This window comes from Hippoglossus stenolepis, chromosome 9 (assembly GCF_022539355.2).
Source record: "Hippoglossus stenolepis isolate QCI-W04-F060 chromosome 9, HSTE1.2, whole genome shotgun sequence".
Taxonomy (NCBI): Eukaryota; Metazoa; Chordata; class Actinopteri; order Pleuronectiformes; family Pleuronectidae; genus Hippoglossus; species Hippoglossus stenolepis.
In genome coordinates, this window is record NC_061491.1 from 24968839 (window position 1) to 24993337 (window position 24499).

Sequence of the window (24499 nt, forward strand, 5' to 3'; positions counted from 1 at the left end):
ATTTGAATCTACTGTTAGCCTGGGTCTGTACAAAGGTAACAATATCTGCCCATCAGCACTTCTGAAGCTCACTGATCTCCACATTTATCTCCTTTTGTTTGGTGTAAAAACAAGGGCCGGACTATTTCTTGATCTGGACCAGTTGCCTAGCAACCGGTGAAGGCTGGACTACAACATCGAGAAGCAAAAGTTGTGCATCGATTCAGGGGCTGCGTCCTTGTGAGGCTGCATTTGAAGACTGATTGCGTCGAGACCGTCCCATTTCGAAGGCTCCTCCAAATGCACAGTTCTCTATAAAACTTTCTCGTAGTGTCCGACTGGAGCTCTGTTGCTAGGCGACAGCAGGAAGGGCAGGACAAGACGGTGATGCAATGTGTTACCTGTGGAAAGAGCCTGGCAAGCTCCTCCCTCTGTTTCCAGTTTTCATGCTAAGCTAAGTTAGCTACCGACTTGTGGTAGCTCCACGTTCTTGTCCAACTCTCGGCGAGACAGCGAATTAGAATCACGTCCCCAAATGTCAAACATTCCACAATACTGATTCACGTAAGATACAAAAAAACAACAACCCTGACACTTACCCTCGGACAAAACACGGCACCATCTCCCCCTTCTCTATCCTGTTGAGCCACGATGAACACACTCCATGGTGGACGGGCCCCTCTCCATCTGAAAGGGACAATTACTCAATCAACACTTCACCTTTCCTCCTCCCCTCTGCCTCCCACTCTCTTTAAGTGCACAAACTGACACAGGAAGCATGCGTAACCCAAACATGTTATCCGAGGCTCGGGGCAATTTCATAACCCTCTCTCTCTAAAAGGGAAATTACAGTAATTCAGCTTTTACAATCATGGGAGCATGTCGGCCGTAGTGTGCATTTCATGTGAGAGAGAAAATAATAGTGAGCAGAGGGGAGAGTGGATGTGAATTGCAAAGGGTGGCGACACAACGACCTTGTAATATACTGAAGTAGTAACATTAACACCTGTGTAGTTAACTCACTTTACACACGGTCACACAGATTAGTGGAGCTACACCCTTTCCTCTCAATTTGTGTTTGTATCTCTAAATAGAATCTGTGTCTGAGATGCAGAATCTTCCCGAGGTGTTTCTAAATCCAAACTCTTTGTAATTGCAGTCGTGGTCCAGCTGCTGTATTAAGCAGACCGGATTTCCAAGATAACTTCCAATCTATTTCCTCTGAGCCGTCCCTGGGTGAGGCTGAGTCATTTGCAACAACCTTGAAAAGATCCACAGAATCGGGCCTTTTATCCGCGACATAAACTCACCCACAGCGAAATATATGGATAAACAGAATGTGCACTTTTTTCCCAGTAATAACCAGCTTAATACTGTTCGGTGGGAACCGCAGGGTGTGATTACGTTTTTTAATTTTCCTGAAATGTCAAGAACATCATCGTATGAAATGCCAGAAATAAAAGGGACAGATTTCAGACCCTCAAAAGCCTAATAAGAGACAGAAAAGGCCGTAACACCCGCGGCTACGCCTACGCCGGTTTTAAAATCCTCCGAGGGATGCGTGGCTAATGCTCAACAGCGCTGTGGGTGAGAAGGAGCCCCAGATGAGCAGTAGGTCCGTACCTCTGGCCCGATAAGAGACCACAGCGACGGTGAGGTGGATCTCCCCTGGGTGCAGCTCTGGAGAGGAGCTGATGGAGTAGTAGCGAGGCTGCAGCAGGGGCAGCTGGGTGAGCAGCAGGGTGGAGGGCATCTGGATAGAGGGGAACTCCTCCAGCACCTCCACCAGGGTCGGATTGTTGTACCACTTCCACTCCTCGTACTCCTGCAAGCCCTGGGATGTTGGGGGGGACAGAAAAGGAAGAGTGGATATTTATCGGTGAGTTTTCTTCTCCTAATTAAGAAAGCAAAGTAAGTGCCGCAGCGAGGGGAGAGCACGGAGGAGGGTTTCCTCTTTTAGATCTGTAAACATTTCTGACTCAGGAGCAGGAGGCCGCCACAGGCAGAGCCATTCACCGCTCACCGTCCAACTGTTTTTAGTTTGTCATCGCTGACATTTGGATGGGATGAATTTAGAGAACTGCCACCAGGCTTTCAAAATTCTTTGTTCTCAAGCTGCTAATTAGTGACACGGTGCCCATTGAGACGCCCAGTGTGGACTCGTGCTGGATCAAAAGCACAGTTTGAAGGACCCGACGATTAAAGTACTTTAGGGGACTTGTTTTTTTTTTAACCGATATAAACATACAGGGTTGTGGGACTATTCAGGAGTTCAGGTCTGATTAGTGTGTTTGAGTAATCTACAATATTTCCAGGAATTTCTGTCCGTCTGTGGTTCACATTTCTGGAGAACTGCTCATATTATCGTCTTTAAACTTGGCATGTGTATTGTTAAGGGAAGAAGGAAGTGCAGTGTTGGATTTGGTGCTATTTGGACACGTGATATGTTCAATAACTATAACCAGCGCTCCGTGGCAGTGGCGGTGGTGCAGCCTCCCGGTTCTGCAGCCGGTCTTTTCAGGAAGGAAGCTGCAACCAGAATTACCACAGGCTGATTTAACAGCCCATTCCAAACAGACAGTGCACTAGTTTAATACATTTGTAAAATATTTTTCTGTCAATTCCTTTTTGTGTTGTTGAACAGAGAACACAATAATAAAACTGACACGACAACTTGACTCGTTTCTCTAACGTTGGTTATTTTGCTTGTCTGAATCTAATGACATAGAAAGAGAATGAGAAACTCTGTTAGTCCTGAAATGCTCCAGAGACAGAGCACATACAAAAATAAAAATGATCTGCGGCGCTGTACTATTTCCTTTTCTGAATTCAGAACTCTTGCATCGTTTCCTCTCGCTTTGGTGACAATGATTCGATGTATGAGCGTATGAGTCACTGCTTGGCCTCAGCCAGCCTTTCTCCACACATTGACAAAAATGGAGAGTGAATTGTGGGAGGCACTGCACGGGGGGGGGATGGCTCTGGGTAAGAAAGATCAACGGCTTTAATTTGGCGCCAGCTCACTCCTACTGTATGTATTTCCATCAGCGCAAGGTGCATCCAACCAGACGCAGGAAACCATCTTCCAGCAAACATGTGGAGTGTGTTGTTGAGCCTTAAACACATGGTGACTTTTTATAGAGTCTCAGAATAAAAGAGTGAAGAAAATGTCTGCACAGGTTTGGCTTTCAACTGGGAAAAAAGAGGTAGAGTATTTTTGGATAAAGCCTACGCACACACTGTACATCGCGAATCCCTCATGTGTCTGGAACCAGGCGACGAGCTCAGTGCAGCAGCAGCAGCTCGATAATCCTAAAGGTCAGTGATAACGATAAGGCTGAAAAATGTTCTAAATGAATTTACCTTACTGAGGACCTCCAGTTTCTTCTTCTGTTTGTCGTTGGTCGCCAGAGCGGCGAACTGCTGCAGCAGCACAGGGCTCGGTGGGGTGGTGATGTCCAGGAAGTACTGGAAGACGTGGTAGATGGTGCAGGGAGGGATACGAGTCTCGTTGGTCCAGTTGCTGATTACACCTGCAGAGAAACCACATTGAAATTCACTGGATCCAGATTTTAATTGAATTGACACCAAATTGCACACGCTCGTACATTTTGTTTCATCGAGATTCTATCAGACTCCCAGCGAAATCTGTGAAAATGTCAAAGAACGTCCTATTTTGGATTGATAATGTTGCGTGAGATATGGTGACCTGGTCATAGGGCACCAGATATGTGCCAACTCATTGAGTTCTTTCTTGGCCCATGTTTCATCCTTCCACTAAGTTTTGAGGGAAATCCGTTCGGTAGGTTTTGCGTAATCTTGCTAACAAAACAAGGAAACAAATGAATGAATAGGGGTGAAAAACATATGAACAGATGTAAAATAAGCTCTCAGATAAATATCACCCAAATCTACAGATCCTTTGTTTTGTTTTCTTATCTGCAGACTCTGACTGAAACAAAACCAAGAGTGTTGCCTTTTTGTCTGTGGAATGTGTTGATTATTTTACAACATGTTTTCCACAACAATGCCACATGAATCGCTGTGTTTAAACTACACCTGCTACATTAGCTCACAGCCCGTTTTGCCAAATTTGCACCGTGCAAGCTGTGCTCTGGATCACGAGAGCGTTTCCTCTCCTGCTCACACTAAACCAATCCAAACAAACTCTATACTTGTCACCCGGGCATGAGCATGCGAGAGCCCCGCACGGCTCACAAACGTCTTTTGCGATTTTGTGTGAAACACGACGATTGACACCATTTTGCAATCTGCGTGTAAACAGTGAGTGTAAATCACTTTTGGGAATCAGGCCTGTGAATCAAGAGGGAGAAGCTGCGCGGGGGCCAAACTGAATTCTCTTGTCCAGTGTGAACGGTTTTCATTTTGTGTTTTACGTTTAAAGAAAGCAAGACAAAGAAGAACAGACATGTTTAAGATTCATTTTCACTGTGTTTAAGAGACACCTTGTTTTACAGTCACAGTGAAAATAGCACTTGTGTTGCATAGTGTCACCTCAACTGCCAATAAGCGGCTTTACTGAACGATTTCTGGGCTTAGATACCCCCCCATGGTGCGACTTCATGCTGCCTGTCGAGGCGAGAGGGACTGTTTCTTATTCATGTTTGGATTTTAACATCCGGCTCCGATTTTGAGCCGCAGCTCTCGCGGTTTGCACGGCTGTAGCGCGACGTTTGCAAATGGCATCGCTCACCTAGAGCCGTGTTCCTCTCCTCCAGGAACTCCACTTTGATAATCTGATTGACAGGCGGAGCGTCCTCCAGTTTGTCGATGAGAGCGGTAACCAGGTCCTCGTGGTTGCCAGGGAAGATGCCCAGATGGTCGCCGGGATGGTAGCTCAGGCTGTCGTGGTTGTTTGTGTGGAGCCGCACGAATATGGTGGAGCGACTGCAAAAAGAGATCAGAGGTAGAGGGAACAACGGTGCAGCGTTTTTCAGTCTGTTCCGTAAAGCACAGTAAACAAAATGACGCCAGCGGAATCTTTATTTCACAGATTATACCAAAAGAGATGTGACAAGTAATATTCCTGCGTTTCACGTTTGAGTAAATACTTACTTGGATTTGGAACTTTGTAGGTTTTCAGATTCCAGCATCTTTGCTCCATAGACCTTCTTCTTGTGAATGCTGTGTAAAGCTGTTGGCAGACAGGAGCAACATGGCATCACATGCATGACATTTACACTGTGATTTAGAAACTGGTCGACAATAATCTGTTTATCCACAGACCTAATCTTGTTTTTATGAAAGGAACCAGGTGAATATCATGGATGTGTCGCTTAGAAGCATCGAGTAGAAGACAGAAACTCTGTGTGGCTTTAGAGGGCGTTACATGGTTGATCTATATATTGGCAAACAACACTTGGTAATCCGGATATCGCCGGAAGGTTGTTAGTTAACCACCAATACCCTATTTATATGTGAGTGCCTAATAAGGCTCCTTCTTCAAGATACTCTGCACATTTTACATTGGCCTGTTATTGTGACTAGTCCAATATTTATAATAGGCATCTTTTGATATGTCAAGTGTTCACTAATATGGATTTTAATGAATTCTAGAGAAATTAACCTTTTGTTTGAAATTAGGAAATCTTACATCTTTTACTTCAATTCAAAAGTGCTGTAATTACCAAATAAAAATTCAGGCAAATCTGGACAAAGACCTGGGTCAACATTTTGGACCAAGATTAACAGGAAAGACAACAGAGCCCTAATCTCCAGGTGATGTAATGGAGGAGCCACTGGTCTTGATCAATAAGCCACTGGTCTTGATCAATAAGCCCCCCCCCCCCTTCAGATATATCACGGCCATTTAGTCCTGCAGCTCTCATTAGCCCTTATGCCCCTTTAATATCAGTTCATTACTCAGTTCCCACGGGATCTTCATTTACCGTCTGTGATCACCGGGGCCTCGACCATGTACGTCATGCGGAACTTGCTCTTCTTCCAGCTGCGGTCGTTGCTGATCAAGGAGTCGTTGGCCTTTTCGATGTTCACGTCATCGCCGACGCAGAACACGTCACAGGCAGCCTGGACAAGTAACGACCACGGACAAGAACACGTATATTAGTCCCTCGCACCTGAAACAGCAGCTGCGTTTCAGACAGGAATAGGAAAGGGTTTGGAAAATGATCTCCAGGGTAACATGTTACCCTGGTGTTTGGAGTCATTTTAAAGCACAAGAGGAATTTCAGATTTTTTCTTATGTTGTTGTGGGTTTACAGTAAAAATACCAAACCAGTATGATGGAGAAAATGCACTAATCCTAGCCCAGAGGGTCTTTGCTCGAGAAACCGACCTTAAAAACCTTCTTGGCCCAGGTTCTGAACGACTCCTCCTGACCACACAGCTCATCTCCTTCTCCCATGCGTAGGATGCGCTCCCCCCCCAGCTCCTCAAACAGCGTGTCCACAGCGTGGGCAAAGGCGCAGAAGTGTGGGTAGGCCCTGGAGCCAAGGCCAAACACTGAGAACCTAAACACAAACACACACGAAGACAGAGATAGACAGGCAGGTGGTGTTTAAAAAGAAAAACACAAACACACACGTTCGCAAAACAGAAACTTGCCCTTTCCTTCCTCCTCGGGAAAGTTCCAAACAGTTGAAAACAGCTGACGATTTATGAATGCCTGGTTTTATAGATGTAAACATGAGGAGAGAGCGCTCTTCTGAGAACAGACAAGTCATCCTCCTCCTGCTGCTTCGCTGTGAAACAGTCGGCCCACATCACTTTCAAGTCTGAGGCTCCTCTTCTTTATCAGATCAGCAAACTGTCCGGCGCAATAAGATTTATCATCGCAGGCAAATAAACGCACTCTGTCAAAGAGTCTGTGCTCAGAGAGGTTCACTGAACACAATTTAAATCTACAGGGATTATGTTGTCAAACATGTCGGCACGATAAGAAAAACTACACTTTAAATAATCTTTCATATCACTGTGTTTGTCAGAAGAAATTAAGAATAAAGAATAAATTGACATATACAATTGCTAATTGACTTTCCTTTGGTGGTGACTCTGTACTTCAAAATAACAAAATACTACTACAAATTATATACTTACTATAATAATAATAGTCGAATAGTGACTGAAAACAACGATTTTGTTTGCAGCTTAAAAAAAACATCTACGACTTGAATAGCATTTATTCACTAGATCTGGATTTTTATATTAATCTTCACCAAATCGCACACAGTCATAAATATTATTCCCATAAATATGTCTGACTTTTCTCACCAAGATCCATGAAAACACAGACAGATGAAAACACAACCTTGGCAGAGGTAAACATCATCTCAGTTTAAAACATGACAATCTTGACATGTCCTGTAATTACTCTGACATCTAAACCACATATCACGAGAGCATTCTTTGAGACGAGTACAAACAAGAGTCCTCATGACTATTTGATTTGATCTGGTTTTGTGTACCTGACATTAGCCAGAGGCCCGGTGCTCTCAAAGTTGATTTTAGTCTCTGGCTCGTCACTGGAGGACTTGCGTGTGTCAGAGTATGAGGAGACGCTGTTGAAACGGACCTTGTAGCTCCTGGAGGAAAAAGACATGAGATGAACGGTTGCAGAACTCGAGGGGGAACAAAAAAGAATAAACAACAAACAGAGACGTATACAAACACAGACTGAGCGACTGAACCCACTTCCTGTCTTCTGTGTTGGATGTTGGGTGACGCATCTCCATTAAGGCACCTGCAAATTTCTAAAGCAGCAAAAGAACAAGTGTTAGAAATCCGTGCATCGGTCCTGTGTTCACTAAACACACGTGTTAAACACAACATAGATAAACACACCTCTCCATTTTCTGGTGGGTCACCGTTGCCGAACGTGCTGGTCACCACCAACACCAGCGTCTCGTGCTCCAGGTCGACCACATCGTACTCATCCATCGACGTGACCTGCGGAGAGAAAGGAGATGGCGGCGAGTGAATCTCGTCCTCCACTTCCACGCCACAGTCTTTATCTCGCTCTCAGACCGGAGACACACATTCCACGCGACAGATGACTTGAGCATGTAACTCAGGGCTGAACACACAGCCGTTGGCAGAGGACGAGGTTGTAATGACCACTCTGTCCTCGCCTCTAACGAGATGATAATGTGCTGCTGCCACACAATGAGCATCCATGATGCATACCACTCAACAAGATGGTGTTTGTCTGCCACGGGGGCTGCGCTCGCGCTTCACATGCACACACAACCGAAGGCGTGAAGGAGAAAAACAGGCTTTAGCCCCGCGACAACAAAGATTTGCCCCCCGGGCGCTCGCATCTGCCCTGCGATCCATCTACACACACCCACTCGCGGTGACACACATCCACACACTTGCATGCATGAATCTCTCCTCTGTGGGGAAAATAGGATATGACCTGGAGGAAAAAGCACAACAGTGTGTGATAGCGAGCAGCATGTTTTGCTTTTCTCTTTTTTCCCTGAACAGATTTGCACACCCAGGGGTGCTGCAGGATCTTGTCTTAAACTACTGCACCGCTCGACGCTTCGGTGGTTAAATCTTGCCTCTGACCCGCAGCACTTTTACTTCACCAGAGGAGATGTGAGAAAAGAAACACTGTCTCCTTCTACCCTCTCATCACATGTGCTCAGGTGGCATCTGCGTGGCTTCCTCAGCTGGATGAGGAGGTGGTGCAGCGGTGATGGGGGGTGTATAGGTACGATATAGGAATGATGTCTTTGAATTCCTCCTTTTTTCATTTACATGTTCTTGCAGTGACAGCTCTCGGGTGTGAGGTGATGCAAGGCGGGAGCAAGCGTACCTTTGCGTCAAACGCGTGCTTGAAGATTTCACAGAGAGTTTTGGCGTAGTCTTGCGATTTGCCCGTCTCTGTCGCAAACAGGATGGTGGCTTTCACCCGCTTGGCCATGGCCTGGCCCATGAGCTTGGCCGAAAACTTCACAGCCCTGCAGACGGGAAAAAGACAAGAGGGGAAACCGTAAAAGATACAGGACGAGTAAAACGCATCATTCAAGGACTGTACGGTTTTTGATACGAGCCACTGAAACGAACAATGCATGTTATCGTGGTTCTCTTCACCGTGCAGCCGACATTAAGGTAGCGGATGGGTGACAATTGTGATTACCTAGTTTGTCATCTCCTCCAGGCCAATTATATAAATAGAGAAGCACACGTGCATACGGAGACAAAACCCTGACAAAGCTCTGATTACTCCCCGAGGGGTTGATTGGATGAAGTTCACCAGCTTCCTTCCCAAGCGCTGAACTTTTGTCAGGGGAGTGATTACTTGTTTGGCCCTAAATGATCTTACACACATTCTACAGCATATTATCTTTGACATTTAGGACCGAAGAAGAAGAAGAAGAAGAAGAAGAAACCAAATCCCCAAACAAAACAGAAGACGTGTGTGTGTGTGTGTGTGTGTGTGTGTGTGTGTGTGTGTGTGTGTGTGTGTGTGTGTGTGTGTGTGTGTGTGTGTGTGTGTGTGTTCACACTCACTTGGCGAGCTTCTTGAATCCAATGGCTCTTTTCTTTGTGGGAGTCCCGTTGACACCTTTCCACACGTGGGTATTCCACGGATCAGCCTGAGAAAGAAAAACAGGGTTCAGACGTTTTCTTTGCTTCGGTTTAAAATCAATTTTCAAGACACGGAGATATCGTCTGTGTCTCCCAGTGTTTACTTGGTAGAGTGGAGCCTAAATTCACTTTCTTTTAACGCTGCTCCTCTTCCTCTTTTCCAGGTAATGATTTCCAACTTTAATTTCCCTTTAATGACTTCCTTTATTTAGCTGAGCAGCCAAGTAATTTGTAAACACGAGTGCATGTCTATATTCGTGGTGATGCCCTCTACCGAACACACAACACCCCATGAATTGCATTATGGTCCAGTGGAGCTGATTCCAGCGGAGGCAGTTCTACCTCTGTGGTGAATTTGTTCAGAGGGAAAAGGTGAAGCTATAAACACAGTCAGTGCTCAGGATTTTTTATTGTATAGCCCATGGCAGATTCCTGGTCTGTTTTCTGAGTGATATACTATATAAAGAAAGGCTCCGTCTGTTCTCCAGAGTTCGATCAGTTCAGCTTAATGACAGGTGAAACGTTGAGGGGCGTCGCGACAGGGTGCGCAAAGCAGGCATTACCCTGGCGCCGATACGGTATGTACAGGAGACTGCAACAACAACATGGTCGGAACCCAGAAAAGACCCCAAGTCGCTAACTTTCTGCCAAAGTGTCTTTTAGAGGTGACTAAAACGTGTAAAAGTTAGTGTCAGATCTATCTGGGAAGGTTTTCTGGGTTCAGCATCTTTTAGAATTGATTATGAGGTTCTTTTAATTACTTAAGATACATAATAGTCTGACTTCTCTGTATGTTGTAGATCTTTTTTCACTGCACAACCCTGCTTGCACCTTGACATCCTCTGACAGGGGCCTTTTAACTACTCCAGGTTCTCGGTTGAAGGATAAAGGGGACAGAGCTTTTGAAATAAGACCCAATGAAATATAACATAGTCAGTAGATCCCTTTGAATCTGGGGGATTTGCTTCCTCGACGGGCCCCTACGGTCCCCTTCGCCCCAAGGCCCCCGAAGTTCCTTGTACAGTACATAACAGTGGAGTGAGACTGAGAATCTCACATCGTCTCACCTGGTACTCGAAGGAGGGGGTGAGGCGGTAGTTGAGCATTTCTTGGTGGAAAACCGGTGTGATGCTTCCCGACATGGGAGGCACGATCCACACCCAGTCGCCGGGACAACCACCTCGCACCCGGTACTCGTTCTCCATGTGCTTCATGAAGGACTCAGTCGCCGAGTGATGGTCCACTATGGTCACTTTGCAGGTCTAAAATAAAGCAGAAGAGATTGTTAGTTGTCATGACAAAATATCTGTTTTACTTTTACATAGAGGATATGAATGTAGAGATGAACGCACCTGGAAGCTGTAGAGAACAGCAATGTTGATCTCCACCAGCGCCTGGTCCTTCCACAGAGAGGAAGTCTTCCTGGTGTCTAAGGCCATCTTGTTAGCAACCTCCTGTTGGAGATATAAAGAAACATGAATACGACTGACGTGAAAGTCGGTGTGAACATTGTGCTGTACATTAGCTGCTCATGCCCATTGAATATCATGGGTATTCTAACTCAATCTTCTGTCTGAGGTTCAAGTGAGTTTAACGCATTCAGCAGATGCTAAATAAAAATAAGTTGGAAACATTGTTTCTAAATGTTCGTCAACATCTGGAAAGAAAATATCATAAAAGTAATGATGCCTTCAATGTTTTTTTTTTATCCTCAATGACTAAAATTAAAGGTCGAGAGCAGCTTTTCTATATTTTCTTATTCACCAAATAATGCAAATTACTGCACAGAACAAAACTAAAGAATAATGCACAAGCCATCTTCATCAAAGACTGCACGCACACTTCCGATGTAAGAATAATCCTCTGAATTCGCCACCCGTGTGCCCTGAAGTGGACGAACTGGACAATCTTGGTCTTTATCTCAGGCGTTAGGATGAGAAACTGTCTCTGAGACATTAAAAAGCAGCAGATTGTCTGATCAATCTAATCATATGCCAAATGTTATCCTCTAAAAGAATCTAACACACAAAGTACAGAAAAGTAACGCACATACTTTGGATCAACATCCCTCCGTGTAATTTGTATCAAGAGAGTTTGCAACAGACAATTGCTGCTAATCAGCTTTCTCCTCAGTGTGCACAGTACCGCTGTATCCTGATTGGGTCATTTGGTAACACAGCACATGCTCCTCCCTGCACAAGGCTCAATCTGTGCCTCACTCCGACAGATCATGACTCCGTATTTTGGCACGGCACTCTACCTCCAGCATGTTGTAGCGTGAGCTGTCGCAGAAATCCCTCACGCCGATCTCCGTGCCCATGTACCACCCGCTGAAGGGGCAGCAGGTGAACTCCAGGCCGCCGATCTCCAGCAGCATGTTGGACACCGCCGGGAGGCTGTACCACTTCAGGTCCAAGTCTTTGAACCACTCGTACCTGAGCAGAGAAACGGTCCATATTGAAATTGGGTCTGGTAAAAGTCCAACACCTGCAATATGCACAGCCAGTCTTTACGCGCACAGGTACTTACCCCCCGGGACACACATCATAAAAAAGGAGTGCAGCCAAAACACACATTAACACAAAACCAAATCCCACTCTTTACAGCTTTTCATTGCTGGACAGCAGGCGGCACCTCGGTCCGCCTCACACCACTCACTCCTCGCGTCCTCTAGGGGAACTGTTGACACTGCTTTCAGTGCATTATTTGCAGAGCTGGATCTAATCTCGTGTAATGATGAGATGCTCGTAGTGATCGCGGCCCGTGCCAAGCTGCTGCCAGAGCTTAGGGCCAGCTGATGCAGGGTATGGAGCAGAGAGATGCCAGTTTTTTGGGGTGGGGGGGAGGGGGGAGTATGGCAGGGAGATCAGTGTGTCAAGGGATTGGGAAATGCTTTCAACGTAGCGTGTAGTGACGCTGTGGTATCTCTGTGTGCATCTGTGTCTGCATGTCTGAAAGCAAGTCTAGCCATAATACCCAATTCTTTATTGTGATTATGGGTATTAGACGCAGCAGCTTAATGCTTCCACTCTCAAGGGCGTAACAGCTTTTAGACAGAAACTGCTATTGAGAGAAGTTCTGTTAAACATAAACGCACTCGGATAAAAAGGGAGGATGATTGAAAACACACTAACAAGTCCCATGCTTACCACAGAACTGGTGTAGGAACAGTTGGAATGTGAGTATAACCCAATCAGACATCTCGCTAAAAAGTATCCCATTGTTTGAGAAGGGTTGTTCAGAGATGTATGAGTGGGTGGATGTCTTTTTGTGCAGTCCCCTCTGTTCTTTGTTTCTGCAGAACTCTTTACATCTTATGCTCAGGAGGGAAGCCGTAACTCACTTTGGGTGTGTAATCGGCACCTCCAGGACGAGGTCTTCAGGGAGCTCGAACAGCTCAGGGTCATTTCCACTGGCCTGCAGCAGGAGGGGCAGGACGTCGAAACGACCTTTCGGAGCTTTCCACCCCAGCTGCATGCAGATCTAGAGACCAGAGCAAACATCTGAGCTGAGTACAAACAGGGTTTGTTTTCTTCCTGTGTTACGTTCTGCTGCTCCTCTCGTGTACCTCGGTAAATTCAACGTTAGCAGGGTCTCCCACGATGAGTCCATCAGGCTGTTTATAGCCTGCGTAACGAATCAGCTGACTGTTCCACACTCGAAAGTCGTGTTTGCAATCTGTCCTCGCAGGAAATATGGTGATGGCCGACCTGCAAGAGAAGAAAAAATGTTTAATCGAGCTTCGTTACATTTGAACCCGATTACTAGTCTTGGTTTTGGTCTCATATCTTGAAAAACGCTGAGATTAGTGTTAGATAAACTGTGCTCCAGTATTATCTTAGGTTAACACCACGTTCATCCTGCCAACCCGAGCATTATATAGTATATATGGATTGTTAAGTATGATTATCAACAGATGGTTGGAATTGTGCATGTAATCCATAACATAAGCTATTTAACCGTGTTCTGTCAAAGGCCTGAGCTTCGCTACCTTTGGCCGCTTCTACATCTCGGTGGTGTTTTAAAGCCACGACCGGGTAAAAGTGTTAATGCTGCTAAGCTGTAAGTCGCTGAGGGGTTAGTGCAGCTGCTGTGAATCTGGGCCAGTTGTGCCTGCAGCCAACATCTGGAGGAAACAGTTCCTCAGCTTGGCTTGCAGGTTGCTGTTAGTGGTGACACCAGTCATCATCGTCTCTATACTCAGACTAAATGTCCAGCAAATGACAGTGTCTTTTATGGGTTGCCAGGTTGTCAAAATCCTGTATAAGAGTTGTTGTATTGTAGTGAAAATAATCTGTTTATTAGCATCTTATTAATGCTTACAAGTGCAAATGAGAAAACTATGATCAAACATGTTTAACTTATATTATAATTAGAGAAATGATAAAAAAACCTGCAACTAGGATTTTTTACAACCTGGCAACCCAACATTTACTCTGATTATTCACTTTGAACTGATTATTATATATATTATATTATATAACATCATCACAAACTTTTACATTATCCTTCAGCTTCACTACTTAGAAAACCGCTGACTTTCAGTCGTCTTGCATCACATTCGGAATCATCTCTGCAATATTGACAGGTGATTTCAGATAAACAAAAAAATATCCCAGACTATTGCAACATATTGCAATTACACAACTTGTTCGTATATATGTCTGTGTTTATTTATGTCAACGCGAGCCTGGGCCAGGATGTTGTGCTGCCTCTTATCAACATCTGTATACGAGCTGTCCCTCCGAAGGCCAGGCCGAGCGTAGTAATGAGTCAGAAGCTATCCATCATCCCAGAAGTAAATATGAGATGTCACATGTGATTAGGAACTTGGCAGAAAGCAAGCGAGAGCCGCGCAGGTCTGACAAATGACTGCTTGTTAGCAAGGTCTGCCGCCGCGCCAACAGGGCAGCGATTGGCGCCGAGACGCTGACAGATAGACAGGGAGCAGATAGTGTCAGATGCAGCGTTAAGAGACAGAGCGCTCACTGACAGATGGGACTGCGGGTCAAGTCAGGGTAGTCGGGGATGGAGAGGGGGTGATAAGATACACGGAGGAACAGATGGGCGGAGGACTGAGTGGAGGAACAGACAGAGTTGAACAAAACCGACGAAAAGACGACAAAAGGAAACAAGGGCTGCAGAGTTAAACAACGTCTTGTTGCCTCTTACCTCAGGTTGCCTTTGTTGGTGGCGTACTTGATGTGGTTGCAGATGTAGTTGTACATTCCGTGAGCCGTTGTGCAGTCTCGAGCATCGAAAACCTGGAAAGCAAATGTGATTTTAATGTGCAAGCAGGTACAAGATAGTTTTGCTTTTCACTATTTCTTTGAATACCTTGAATGTTGTACAAAAGCAGAAATATTAGTTAAAGGAATAAACTATTTTTGAACCTCCTTTATTGTCTCAATATGTTCTGTTCTCAAGCATCTACTGATAACTTGTTCTTGTTAAACTGGATTTTACGCTATGAAAACTGCAATATAAATAAAGTTCATTATTATTATTAACGGTAGTAACCACATTAAATGTCCATTTGTAAAAAGCAGCATGGAAACAGTTTCTAGCCCTAAACCGTGATTGCAGTAACACTGCACCTGTAGCTTGGACCATTGAATCCTCCCAACACATCGGGCTGCGTTCCTCCACGCATGCTTGGCTCCATAGATCAGCTCAGTGTCTTTTAGCTGATATGTTCCCGAAGCGGCAATCTCCTTGGTGACCTCCTCCAGTCTGTCCACGTGGGCCTTAGAGCCATTCCTGTGAACCAGGACACCAGGACAGGTGAGTCAGAGAACACAACAACATGTACCTACCTATAAGTTGTTATACAAACTGTATGTTGGCACCGTGATGGCAAAAGTATAAAATCGATTGAGACCTGTGCACCTTTCTATGGCTGATGATGACAGTGGCGATCTGTTATTGGCACAGAGTATGGACAGGTTGGAAACAGTCATATCAACGTTATGAGTTCTGTGTTTTAAAAGTCAAAGTGTTGAGCCTAAGGAAGGAATAACAAAATAATCCTTTCACAGTATGGATACACTGCTGCAGGCCGTGCTTGCCTTTTGATGGAGGTGTAGTACTGATCGATGAAGTCTGTGGCCAGCGGAAGAAGCTCCTCTGGGGATCGGACCTCGTCTGGTTTGCGGGTGTGCGTGTTGGGTATCATCACGGAGCCGATGCACACGTTCTCGGTGCAGATCGGCATCTGACAAGACAAACAAGACGACGGATGAGGGGGGATTTCCTGGGGATGAATTCTGCAGCACCGAGATACGATCGAAGATCCAGGTGACGTTGGAACACGATTCTCTGGTGGTACGTCTGCAAATATCCACAAAATCTGCTTCCCAGCATGAGTAACACTAACAGAATCCCACTGCCTGATTAAATACGCACAAGTAAGAGCTGCTAACCATCCTTTTAATTCACAAAAAGAACAGAACTGTCACATTCACCTCTTTTTCTATTCATTTTAATCTAACCGGCTGAGTATTGGCTCGGCTGGATTTTAAACAGACACAGGAAATTCTTGATTCATACTTTATTAGATTGAAAGAGAAACAAAAGCTTTTTCCAAATCACATTTGTTTCTGTGCTCATCTTTTAACTTCAGCTGATAATCAGCTGAAGCTACTCTCAGGGGAAAGATGTGCTTACATGCTATAGCATCCTGATTGTCTGCTGTGAAAAAGGTCTATATCTTTGCTAAACAACCCAAATAAAAACCTAATTAAACGCTGCTCTGAAGCCATTAAAGATGAATTTTCCATATGGATAAACATACTTTTCCCAGGACACAACACACAAAAGTGCCAATATGAAATAAACTATAAAAGAAACTGTTTAGTTTATTTATTTAGAAACATTTTCAAGTGTGTCAACTCCATTTGTATGACCATACAGGCGCCACTGGATGTCAATAAGGGTTTTGAAAAAACAAGTTCTGACCTCTGAACTCAAAAGATCGTCGCTGTTTTACAATCTCTTTCATGATATATGCTCACACATGGCCGGCCCCGAATATTTAGTGAATGAGTAAGTGGGTGAGTCACGGATTGGTTTCCTTCAGGAAGGGAGAAAAGAGCGAGGAGGAAATTTGCTCATAGCTGCGAGCGACCTTGTGTGGTCAGTTTAATATGATTAGAGTTGAAGTCAGCTGTCACTTTGGCTCGCCGCAAATGCCTCCACCGGCTCAGATTGAATGAGTGAGCGAGAGCCGACGACAGCGACGATAGCGGAGGCGTGCAGTCCGAGAGGAAATTTGACAATGACCCCGGCGTTGCTAAAATTGGCTCGTTACACTGAACCACCCACTTGCACTGTCCAAATAAACAGCGTGAACAGGCAGTCAAAATAAACTTCCCTTCGTGTGTCCTCTCCAACAACCCCCCCCCCCCCAAAAGAGACAAAACAGCTGGTGAACAAGACTAATCACGGTCACAACAAAGGAAAACGTGCACAAGAAAACAAAGATTAAAGATAAACACATGATTTAAAGTATGAAAATAAGAAGAGAGAGCAACAGAGATGAGACGGAAAAAAAACAAGAGGTGACGGAGTAAAAAAGGGGGGAAATGGATGAGGAGAGTGTTAAAAATAAAACAAAGGAATCACTCGTGCTCCAGCACTTCCGCTCATCACACTGCTCCGGGCATTCATGCCATCCAGCTGTCCTTTTTACGGAAAGACGGATCATCCTCCAACGTAGCAGCGTCTGTGATATATAATAAATCTGAAGATGCTATTACAGGCCATTCATTGGGATGCACACGACCGCCTGTCCGATAAGTCACCGAGGTAATTAGGCTGCTGTTTGCCGTTCCCCGAATGGCTGCGGCGTTTTCGGGGGTGAATGCTTAAACAGCGGGGCTCACCTTTGCTCGGCAGACTGGCTTACTAACTAGAGGAGGGAACTTTGGCTGCATAGTAAAATGGAGAAAGAAATGGACGGACGGAGCTGATGGATGAAGGGGGATGATCACAGAAACATTTTACTTTGTTTACTTCTGCGTGAGGAGTTTTGGATTCTAAATGCCCTCACGTTTAGCTTTTAAGTCCCCATGAGGAAATCCACAAAACTAATTCTAAAAGAGTCACAAAGTCCACACATGGAGGCAGTCAAGGTGAATAGTGGGTCATTGGTTTCTTTCAACCAGGACCACGATTTTTCACTAATCGCATATTTAACAATTGAGTTTACGATCCTAAACTAATCTTAACTTTAAGCCAAATAGAACAGAAGCTACAGTTTTTTTCGAGGATTGATTTCTGTGCTTGGGATGTGATTTAAATATGGTGTTTACATGCATGTGACAAACGTATGTGTCACATGCAAAACAGTGAAAAATATGTCATGCATGGAGAAACGCATGCTCCCACGCATTCCCCATCAAGACGGAGGGCATGAGCAGAATAACCCAACCAGGAAGTAATCAGGTTGAATCTTTAACACAGAGAGCTGCAGGTTTTTCTCTTGATTGGTTTATGAAAATGTTTAAACTTATCCTTCAAAACTTGTTAAAGATGCTTCTCTTTCAATGCATCACTATCGAGCTAAGAATGCAACAAGATAATCCACCGAACAAGGAAGAGATTCTTTCTTTTTGCTGTTTTCTGTTTTCTTTACCTTCCTTCACACCCTTTTCTCCCGCTAAAGACCAATGAGCTGGATCCCAAACAGTTCAGACATGAGCTCTGTGACGTGTGAAGAGACAGTGAGGAACAGAAGAGACACTGCACGCTGAGCCATTATTCTTCAATCTACTTGACTTGTAAATGACGTGTTGGTAAGTCCGCAGGCTAAATGTTTGCTCAGTCAGCTGTAGCCGCTGTTCATCGGGGCCGTTAAGATGCTGTTAAATGCACAGATATCTGTCACCGTCGTGGGCGGACCTTCTCTACGGAAGCTTTGCATGTCACTGCGGAGACTTGTTCGAATGTGTCATCGCGTTAGCTTGAGATTCATGTACGACCGATAAAAGCGTCACGTTGACTCTTTGTTATATTTCCATAGATTAACCAGGTCAAACTCTGTGCAGCTCTTTGTATTTGTAGAATCACTTTGAGGAAAATTAAGGTACAGGTTTAATTTGTTTCTATCCTGATTGCATTTGAATCACAAAATGCATTATATCATATGCAAAGTAGGTGAATATTATATTCAAAACACCTTTTAATTTAAAGCACAGACTCACGTTCCGAAATCATTATTTTAAAATATGATTATCGAACAACGATATGAATTTTGAGTAACGATTGACCATTCAAATAGATTCAATTCATTATACTAAATCTCCTTGTGCTTTTGAATGTTGGTTAATTCTGATAATGGACTTTACAAAGTTGTATTTATGAAAATCTAATTTCACCTCATTTTATCGGACACCTTAAATCGCACTGCATTACAATAAGCATCTGGTGTTTTACCAGCGTCAGGGCACAAGGAAACCAAAGAACTTCACAGCCTTCATTTAGATTCAACACTAGAAACTCAGGCTGTAACAGAATGACTTTAAATCAAGTCCTTGCCAGGACAACAGATGTAAATGCTGCAGCGGACGGCTTTGTTCAATCTTGAATTAGACTCATTTCCATTTGCGTTACCTTGCTGGAGCTGTGGTGGAGCACGTCGCTGTAGACGGTGCCAGTCTCCCAGTTCTTGATCTTGAGGAATCGGGGGCATTTGGAGGGACTGCCGTTCTGCAGGGTCTTAGTCGGTGAGGCGCTGCCCTGTTCCGGAGGCTGGAAAGGACACACAGACATATCTGCATGAAACATTTCTGAATGCATTATATCTGCCTTATGCATTCTGACCTCAAAGAGACATTCGGTGCAATCTGGGTGAGATGTTAATGACTCAGAGTCATACTGAGATAAGGTGAAAAGTGGTACGGCCCTCCCATCAACGGTAGTGAATTTTATTGCACTTGTTTGACATTGATTGGCAGGTTGATGACAGAAATATCATGGAGGCCTTTTGACAGGATTCTTAGACTCACACCCTTTTTCACGGAATCCCTTTCATTCTCTCTTGCTCTCACATTTCTGGTTTAGTTCCCACACCGTGATGAAGGCAATCAGCCCTTAACAGCAGGTGAATGACAAGCTAACTCCTGGCTCACTGCGTTTCCCAATATTGTCGCTGTTGACTGATGAATGCCTGCAATTTAACCCACAAAGCCAACTGTATGTGCTCCTATAGAAAGGCACAGAGTGATTGCCAAAGATCAAGTGCAATCAATCTGAAACCTTGCACGGCAGCGTTAATGACAGGGGGACATGATCTTCCTTCCTTGCAGGAGGATGAATACCACCATTGTCACACAGGTTGAGTCTCATTGTCATTTCGTGTCCCCTCGAACAGCAGAGGGAAATTAGGAGATTTGAATTGACTTTGACTTTGCACACACACGGAGAGTAAAGAGCTCAGTTCCCGTGTGTGTTCCTGCTCAAACTGCAATAATCTCAGACACGACAAACTGTCACCGCCGAGGCCGGAGACAGGAGATGAAGATCGTTGTACCGTAAAGTGACTCTCAGCCGAACGGACACAGAGAGTCAGATGCACAGGATTCAGGCCTGTTGGCGTAAGAGACGCGGAGCAGTTGTGTGTTTTTTTAATATTCAGCTTGTCGTTCACTGACCGGAAGCTATAGCTTTGGCATTTACATTTTTAAAAAGTAATTTCTATTAAGGCTACATGCAGGTTTCAGAGCAACACATTTATATCAACAACCCGTCAATGTCAGTTCATGTCTTTTAGCCTATGTACCGATTTTTAAATGTCGTGTCATGATGGAGGAACATTTTTATGCCTAGAAGACATTTCTTGAATGTGAGATCAGCTAATGAATGACCACAAAAATTACATTGCAGGTACAAATTATGGGCACGAGAGTCAGTGAGATAAAAAGCAGCAATTATGTGTCAATTAACCAGTTTGCTTAACGAGAATGAAACGTTGCGTTACAGTTTGTGGACAGGATGTTTCCCAGAAAATGAAGCTGTCACGTTTGGTTGTAATTAATACTGAGAGGATGAGTGATGAATAACTAAGTCATCAAGTAGCTGCTCCTAAAAGGCCTCGTTGACAGAGATTAGGATATGGAATTTAGGAAGTCGAAAAAAAAAGCACATTTTAAGGTACTTGTTTAGCTTTTCCAAAACCAAAGAAAAGGACAAAAGTGTGAAACCCTAAAAGCTAAAGAGAAACATTCACTAACTAATTATTTAATATGTTCGATTCCCACATCCTCTGTTTATCCCCTATGGTTAAAATCTTGAAATACGAACATTGATCTTCTTTCTTTAAAGTCTATGGTAGCAATTAGCTGGTGTTAGCTCAATTAGCTCGCTTGCCACATTTATCAATCCAATCGTAAGAATCAACAGAAGTCTGCTACGAATGATTGACTACATCTAACGTGTGTGAGAAGAAGTAAGAAATAAAAAAAAAAAACATATTTACAAACAATATCTATTTTAATGGTAAATCTTCTCCCAGGTTCTGCGTATTCCCTCAGTAACATATAACTAATCGTACGAATCCCATCACGCGCCAATCACAGGGCCTCCGTGTCAATAAGGTGTAGATGTGACAGATGGGAGCAGCCATGGAGCTTCACATTAAGATAATTGGAGCTAATCCGATAACAGATAATTACACTGCGGAGTGTGATCACCACAGTCTCTCTGGTAAATGCAGTTAAGCACTCAAAGTTTCCCCATTTACCCATAAATTAAAAACTCCTCACGAGAAAAGGAGATGATGTGTGTGCAAGACAGGGGGGGGGGGAAGAGAAGAAACTCGCCACTGAGCGTTTGAGAGATGAAAATACACGTTAGACGTTAAATATTCACATTTGCTTTAGTCATGTTTTTTAAGACAGGTTAATTTATGGTTTTAACAATTGATTCGGTGATGATTAGGCCACAGCATGTTAAGTAAGGAGGCCCGGAGGCACAGTCTCCGCTTTTAATGGCTCATCAAAAGGTTTGGTCTCCAGAAGTCGCTCGCTGGTGGGGTTTGACAGAACATTCTGCCACCTATCCTTTCTTAACAGGCTTATTAAACATTAAATTATGCAGGAGCAGAAGCTCAAGCTGGAGGCACAAGGACAATCCTTCACCGACGTGAGGAAACTCATTTGCAGGCCGTCGACGTGTCACTTTAAATCCTCGTATTTAACGGTTGGAGAAATTTGTCTGAATTTCCTGAAACAATTTTTTACACGTGCTTTTGTATGAATTTAATTGAGTCTATTGAATTTACACTTAGCGATGAGGCATCAACGTCATCGGTGTCTAGCCGAACGCCCGCGGGGGGGGAACTTCCTGCTGCATGAGTCAGTACATATGCGTATACTGGACACACACATACACTGATTTTACATCTCAAACACACCTTCTTCCAGGAAAAGGCACAAGGCTTCTTACCATATCGTACACACACGTCCTCTCCAGCTATCCCTCCCCCCCCCCGTTCTTTTCCAGCACACTCTCACACACATGTTTTCACAAGCATGCACATTAACACTCTCATCTCCGCAGGTCTGAGGGGCCGGATCATTTCAAGAGGGGCCGCATTTGACGACGAGAGATGGATCGAGCAGCTGCATGCATTCATTAGGCCTCCTGGAATCGCTTCGCCCCATCCGGTCCCATTGATGGGGACGGGAGCGACGTCACGAATGCGGACCGTGTGCAGATTACGACACTCAGACCTGTGACCAGACCCTTCTGTGTAGAAGCCATAAGCCGGATTTAATGCCGCGCCAGCTTGCCACCGGAAGGATTTAATGCCAAGGTGATGGGATCTCAAGCAAAGGCTTTATTACTTTGTGCAAAGAAGCAACATGGGTGTGCGTGCTCAGTTTCTGAAAGCGTGGAATGGGCCAATAGTGTGGATTAATGTGTAGGGCTAAAGAGCCAGACAGGCAACAGCAGTCATGGATGCACATGCATTACACAGCTAGAGATCTACTGAGCAAACGCCTGCGTCGCAAAACACACACAAACAAAAGGGGCGACAGATCTTTGAGCTTCTCATCGAGCACAGGCTCATTCTTTAACATGATCTTTTTCTCATTTGCATTTGTTTCACTTTACCTTGTCAGTGCCAGTGTTGTTGAACACCACCGGCATGTTTTCCAGCATTCTGTCGTTATCTGACGCCAGCTGGGGAGATGTGCCATTTCCCACGCCAAGGTCCCTAGAAGTCAGAAAACAGTTTTCTGTCAGGTGTGTGAGCCTGCACCTGCGTCACTGCAATATCCCGGCCAGACCATGCATACATGCACACTAATGCAAACAGACAGAGATGGATCGTGAACACATTACTCAGTTCTTCATCATTTGCAAACTGATAAATCCCTGACCGGCCTCACTTGTGCCCACATAGGTGTATTTTCTGTGCTGGACTCAGCGGGTGGGCGGACAGAGCTCGGCTGTCGTCAGGCTTCTCCTGTGTTAAATTATCAGCACCTGTTGCAGAGGCACAACTTTCTCCTATGTGGGTCAGCTCCAGCTATTTTTCACCACAGCGTTCGTCCAACTTTTTGAAAAAATAAGTTTATACCCCTGCTGCCTTCAAATGAGACTTATGTCAGTGTGGCTGTGGCTCGGGGGGGGTCAGCCTCTAACCTGAAGGACGGCAGATCAAAGCCAGTCTTTCCCATTCTTTGGTCATCAAGCCTGGAAAATCACACTTTGGAATTTTGTTCTATCTCTAAATTCACAACCTGTGTCTTGTTTTTTGACAATTGCATTTTTTAAAGATATTTTCTTGCTTTGATTTTCTTTATTGTGAGCCCAAAATTAGGAGAAGACACACGGCATAGACTTCCGAGGCCTCAAACCGCCGTATGTTGGGTGGAGACTATGGAAGTTAGTTTTTTTGTAAAAATATTGATATTTCTTATATTAATATTGCTGTCATTATGAATCTGTTTCCCTGCCTGCTAGCTTGCAAAGTTCTCAGCCTCTGTGGCCTGTAAATGCAGGCGGCAACGTTAATATCAGCTTCAAAGTTGCCGTTGCCTGGCAGCAGTGTTCTCACAACTTCCCACGTCGTAACCATGAGCTCACAAGTTCCAATTTGTGAAACTCAAAAAAAAACAAAATACCCCTTGCGAGTGAAAAGTTATTGCAAAAGCCATATTGACGTTACGTTTTTTGTGATTTCAAACACTTTTGTTGCTTCGATTCTCACATTACAGATTTCTATCTCACTTAGGCTAAAGGGGGGGGGGGCGTCCCTCTGCTGCCGATGTGGCATAAACTCATCGGCGTGATTTCAAGATTGCATTCATCCAATTCAAAACGCCCACACACACATCGCCTTCTACTGCCTTTCACACTACCCTCCCTGAACACACACACTCATGCACACATATTTACTGGTGAGCACGTGTCCATGCCAATCGTAAATCCTTACGTCCCTTCTCCCTGTCACACTCCATCTCTCCCTTGCCACAGTTTGTAAAAGCATATTCGTCCACACAAATCGGGGGAGGTGGAGTTCAAATGAGCAGAAACGACGGCAGAAGTTTTTTCATTCGTCATTGGCCTCGACTCTGCTCTGAAAACAAGCCATCGGTTATAATGAGCCATTCTATTCCAGCCAAATTGTATCAAGAAATAATTTGAGAGATGTTATTGCACAGATGTACCTGGAAAAATACACAAAATACAGATATCATCGTATATTCTCGTCACGATCACAGAATAGAAAATACAGTTATCTGACTCCTTCCTGCCGCATTTTTTTTGATTATTCACAAGGTTTCAAACTCCATTTCTGTGCAGGCAGGTGGTCGTATTAAGAAAAGTCATTTTCACCAGACTTCACTGTTCCTACTTTTTAATCTTAGCCCATGCGTCATTAGAAAGCAGTGAATCACTCAGAGTCCTTATGAAAGAGATGAGGATGTGCCGG

The 24499-nt window shown here is 44.4% G+C and overlaps 1 protein-coding gene across 2 annotated transcripts in view; it reads right to left on the reverse strand.

Moving 5' to 3' along the window:
* The window catches only part of nos1 (nitric oxide synthase 1 (neuronal)), a 36755-nt gene that overhangs the window by 6758 nt on the left and 5498 nt on the right, over nt 1-24499 (reverse strand). The window contains exons 3-25 of one of the 2 annotated variants that reach the window (XM_047341345.1): nt 22672-22774; nt 19168-19305; nt 15624-15769; nt 15445-15474; nt 15153-15315; nt 14728-14819; nt 13124-13265; nt 12899-13038; nt 11816-11990; nt 10908-11009; nt 10623-10817; nt 9478-9563; nt 8780-8924; nt 7801-7905; nt 7651-7709; nt 7425-7541; nt 6296-6470; nt 5889-6027; nt 5056-5134; nt 4694-4887; nt 3343-3512; nt 1603-1813; nt 579-666 (exon numbers count right to left, since the gene is read on the reverse strand). In XM_047341345.1, the coding sequence (XP_047197301.1) occupies nt 579-666; nt 1603-1813; nt 3343-3512; nt 4694-4887; nt 5056-5134; nt 5889-6027; nt 6296-6470; nt 7425-7541; nt 7651-7709; nt 7801-7905; nt 8780-8924; nt 9478-9563; nt 10623-10817; nt 10908-11009; nt 11816-11990; nt 12899-13038; nt 13124-13265; nt 14728-14819; nt 15153-15315; nt 15445-15474; nt 15624-15769; nt 19168-19305; nt 22672-22774 (2994 nt within the window). The remainder of the gene's footprint in view (nt 1-578; nt 667-1602; nt 1814-3342; nt 3513-4693; nt 4888-5055; nt 5135-5888; nt 6028-6295; nt 6471-7424; nt 7542-7650; nt 7710-7800; nt 7906-8779; nt 8925-9477; nt 9564-10622; nt 10818-10907; nt 11010-11815; nt 11991-12898; nt 13039-13123; nt 13266-14727; nt 14820-15152; nt 15316-15444; nt 15475-15623; nt 15770-19167; nt 19306-22671; nt 22775-24499) is intronic. The other variant, XM_047341346.1, reaches the window with a different exon arrangement.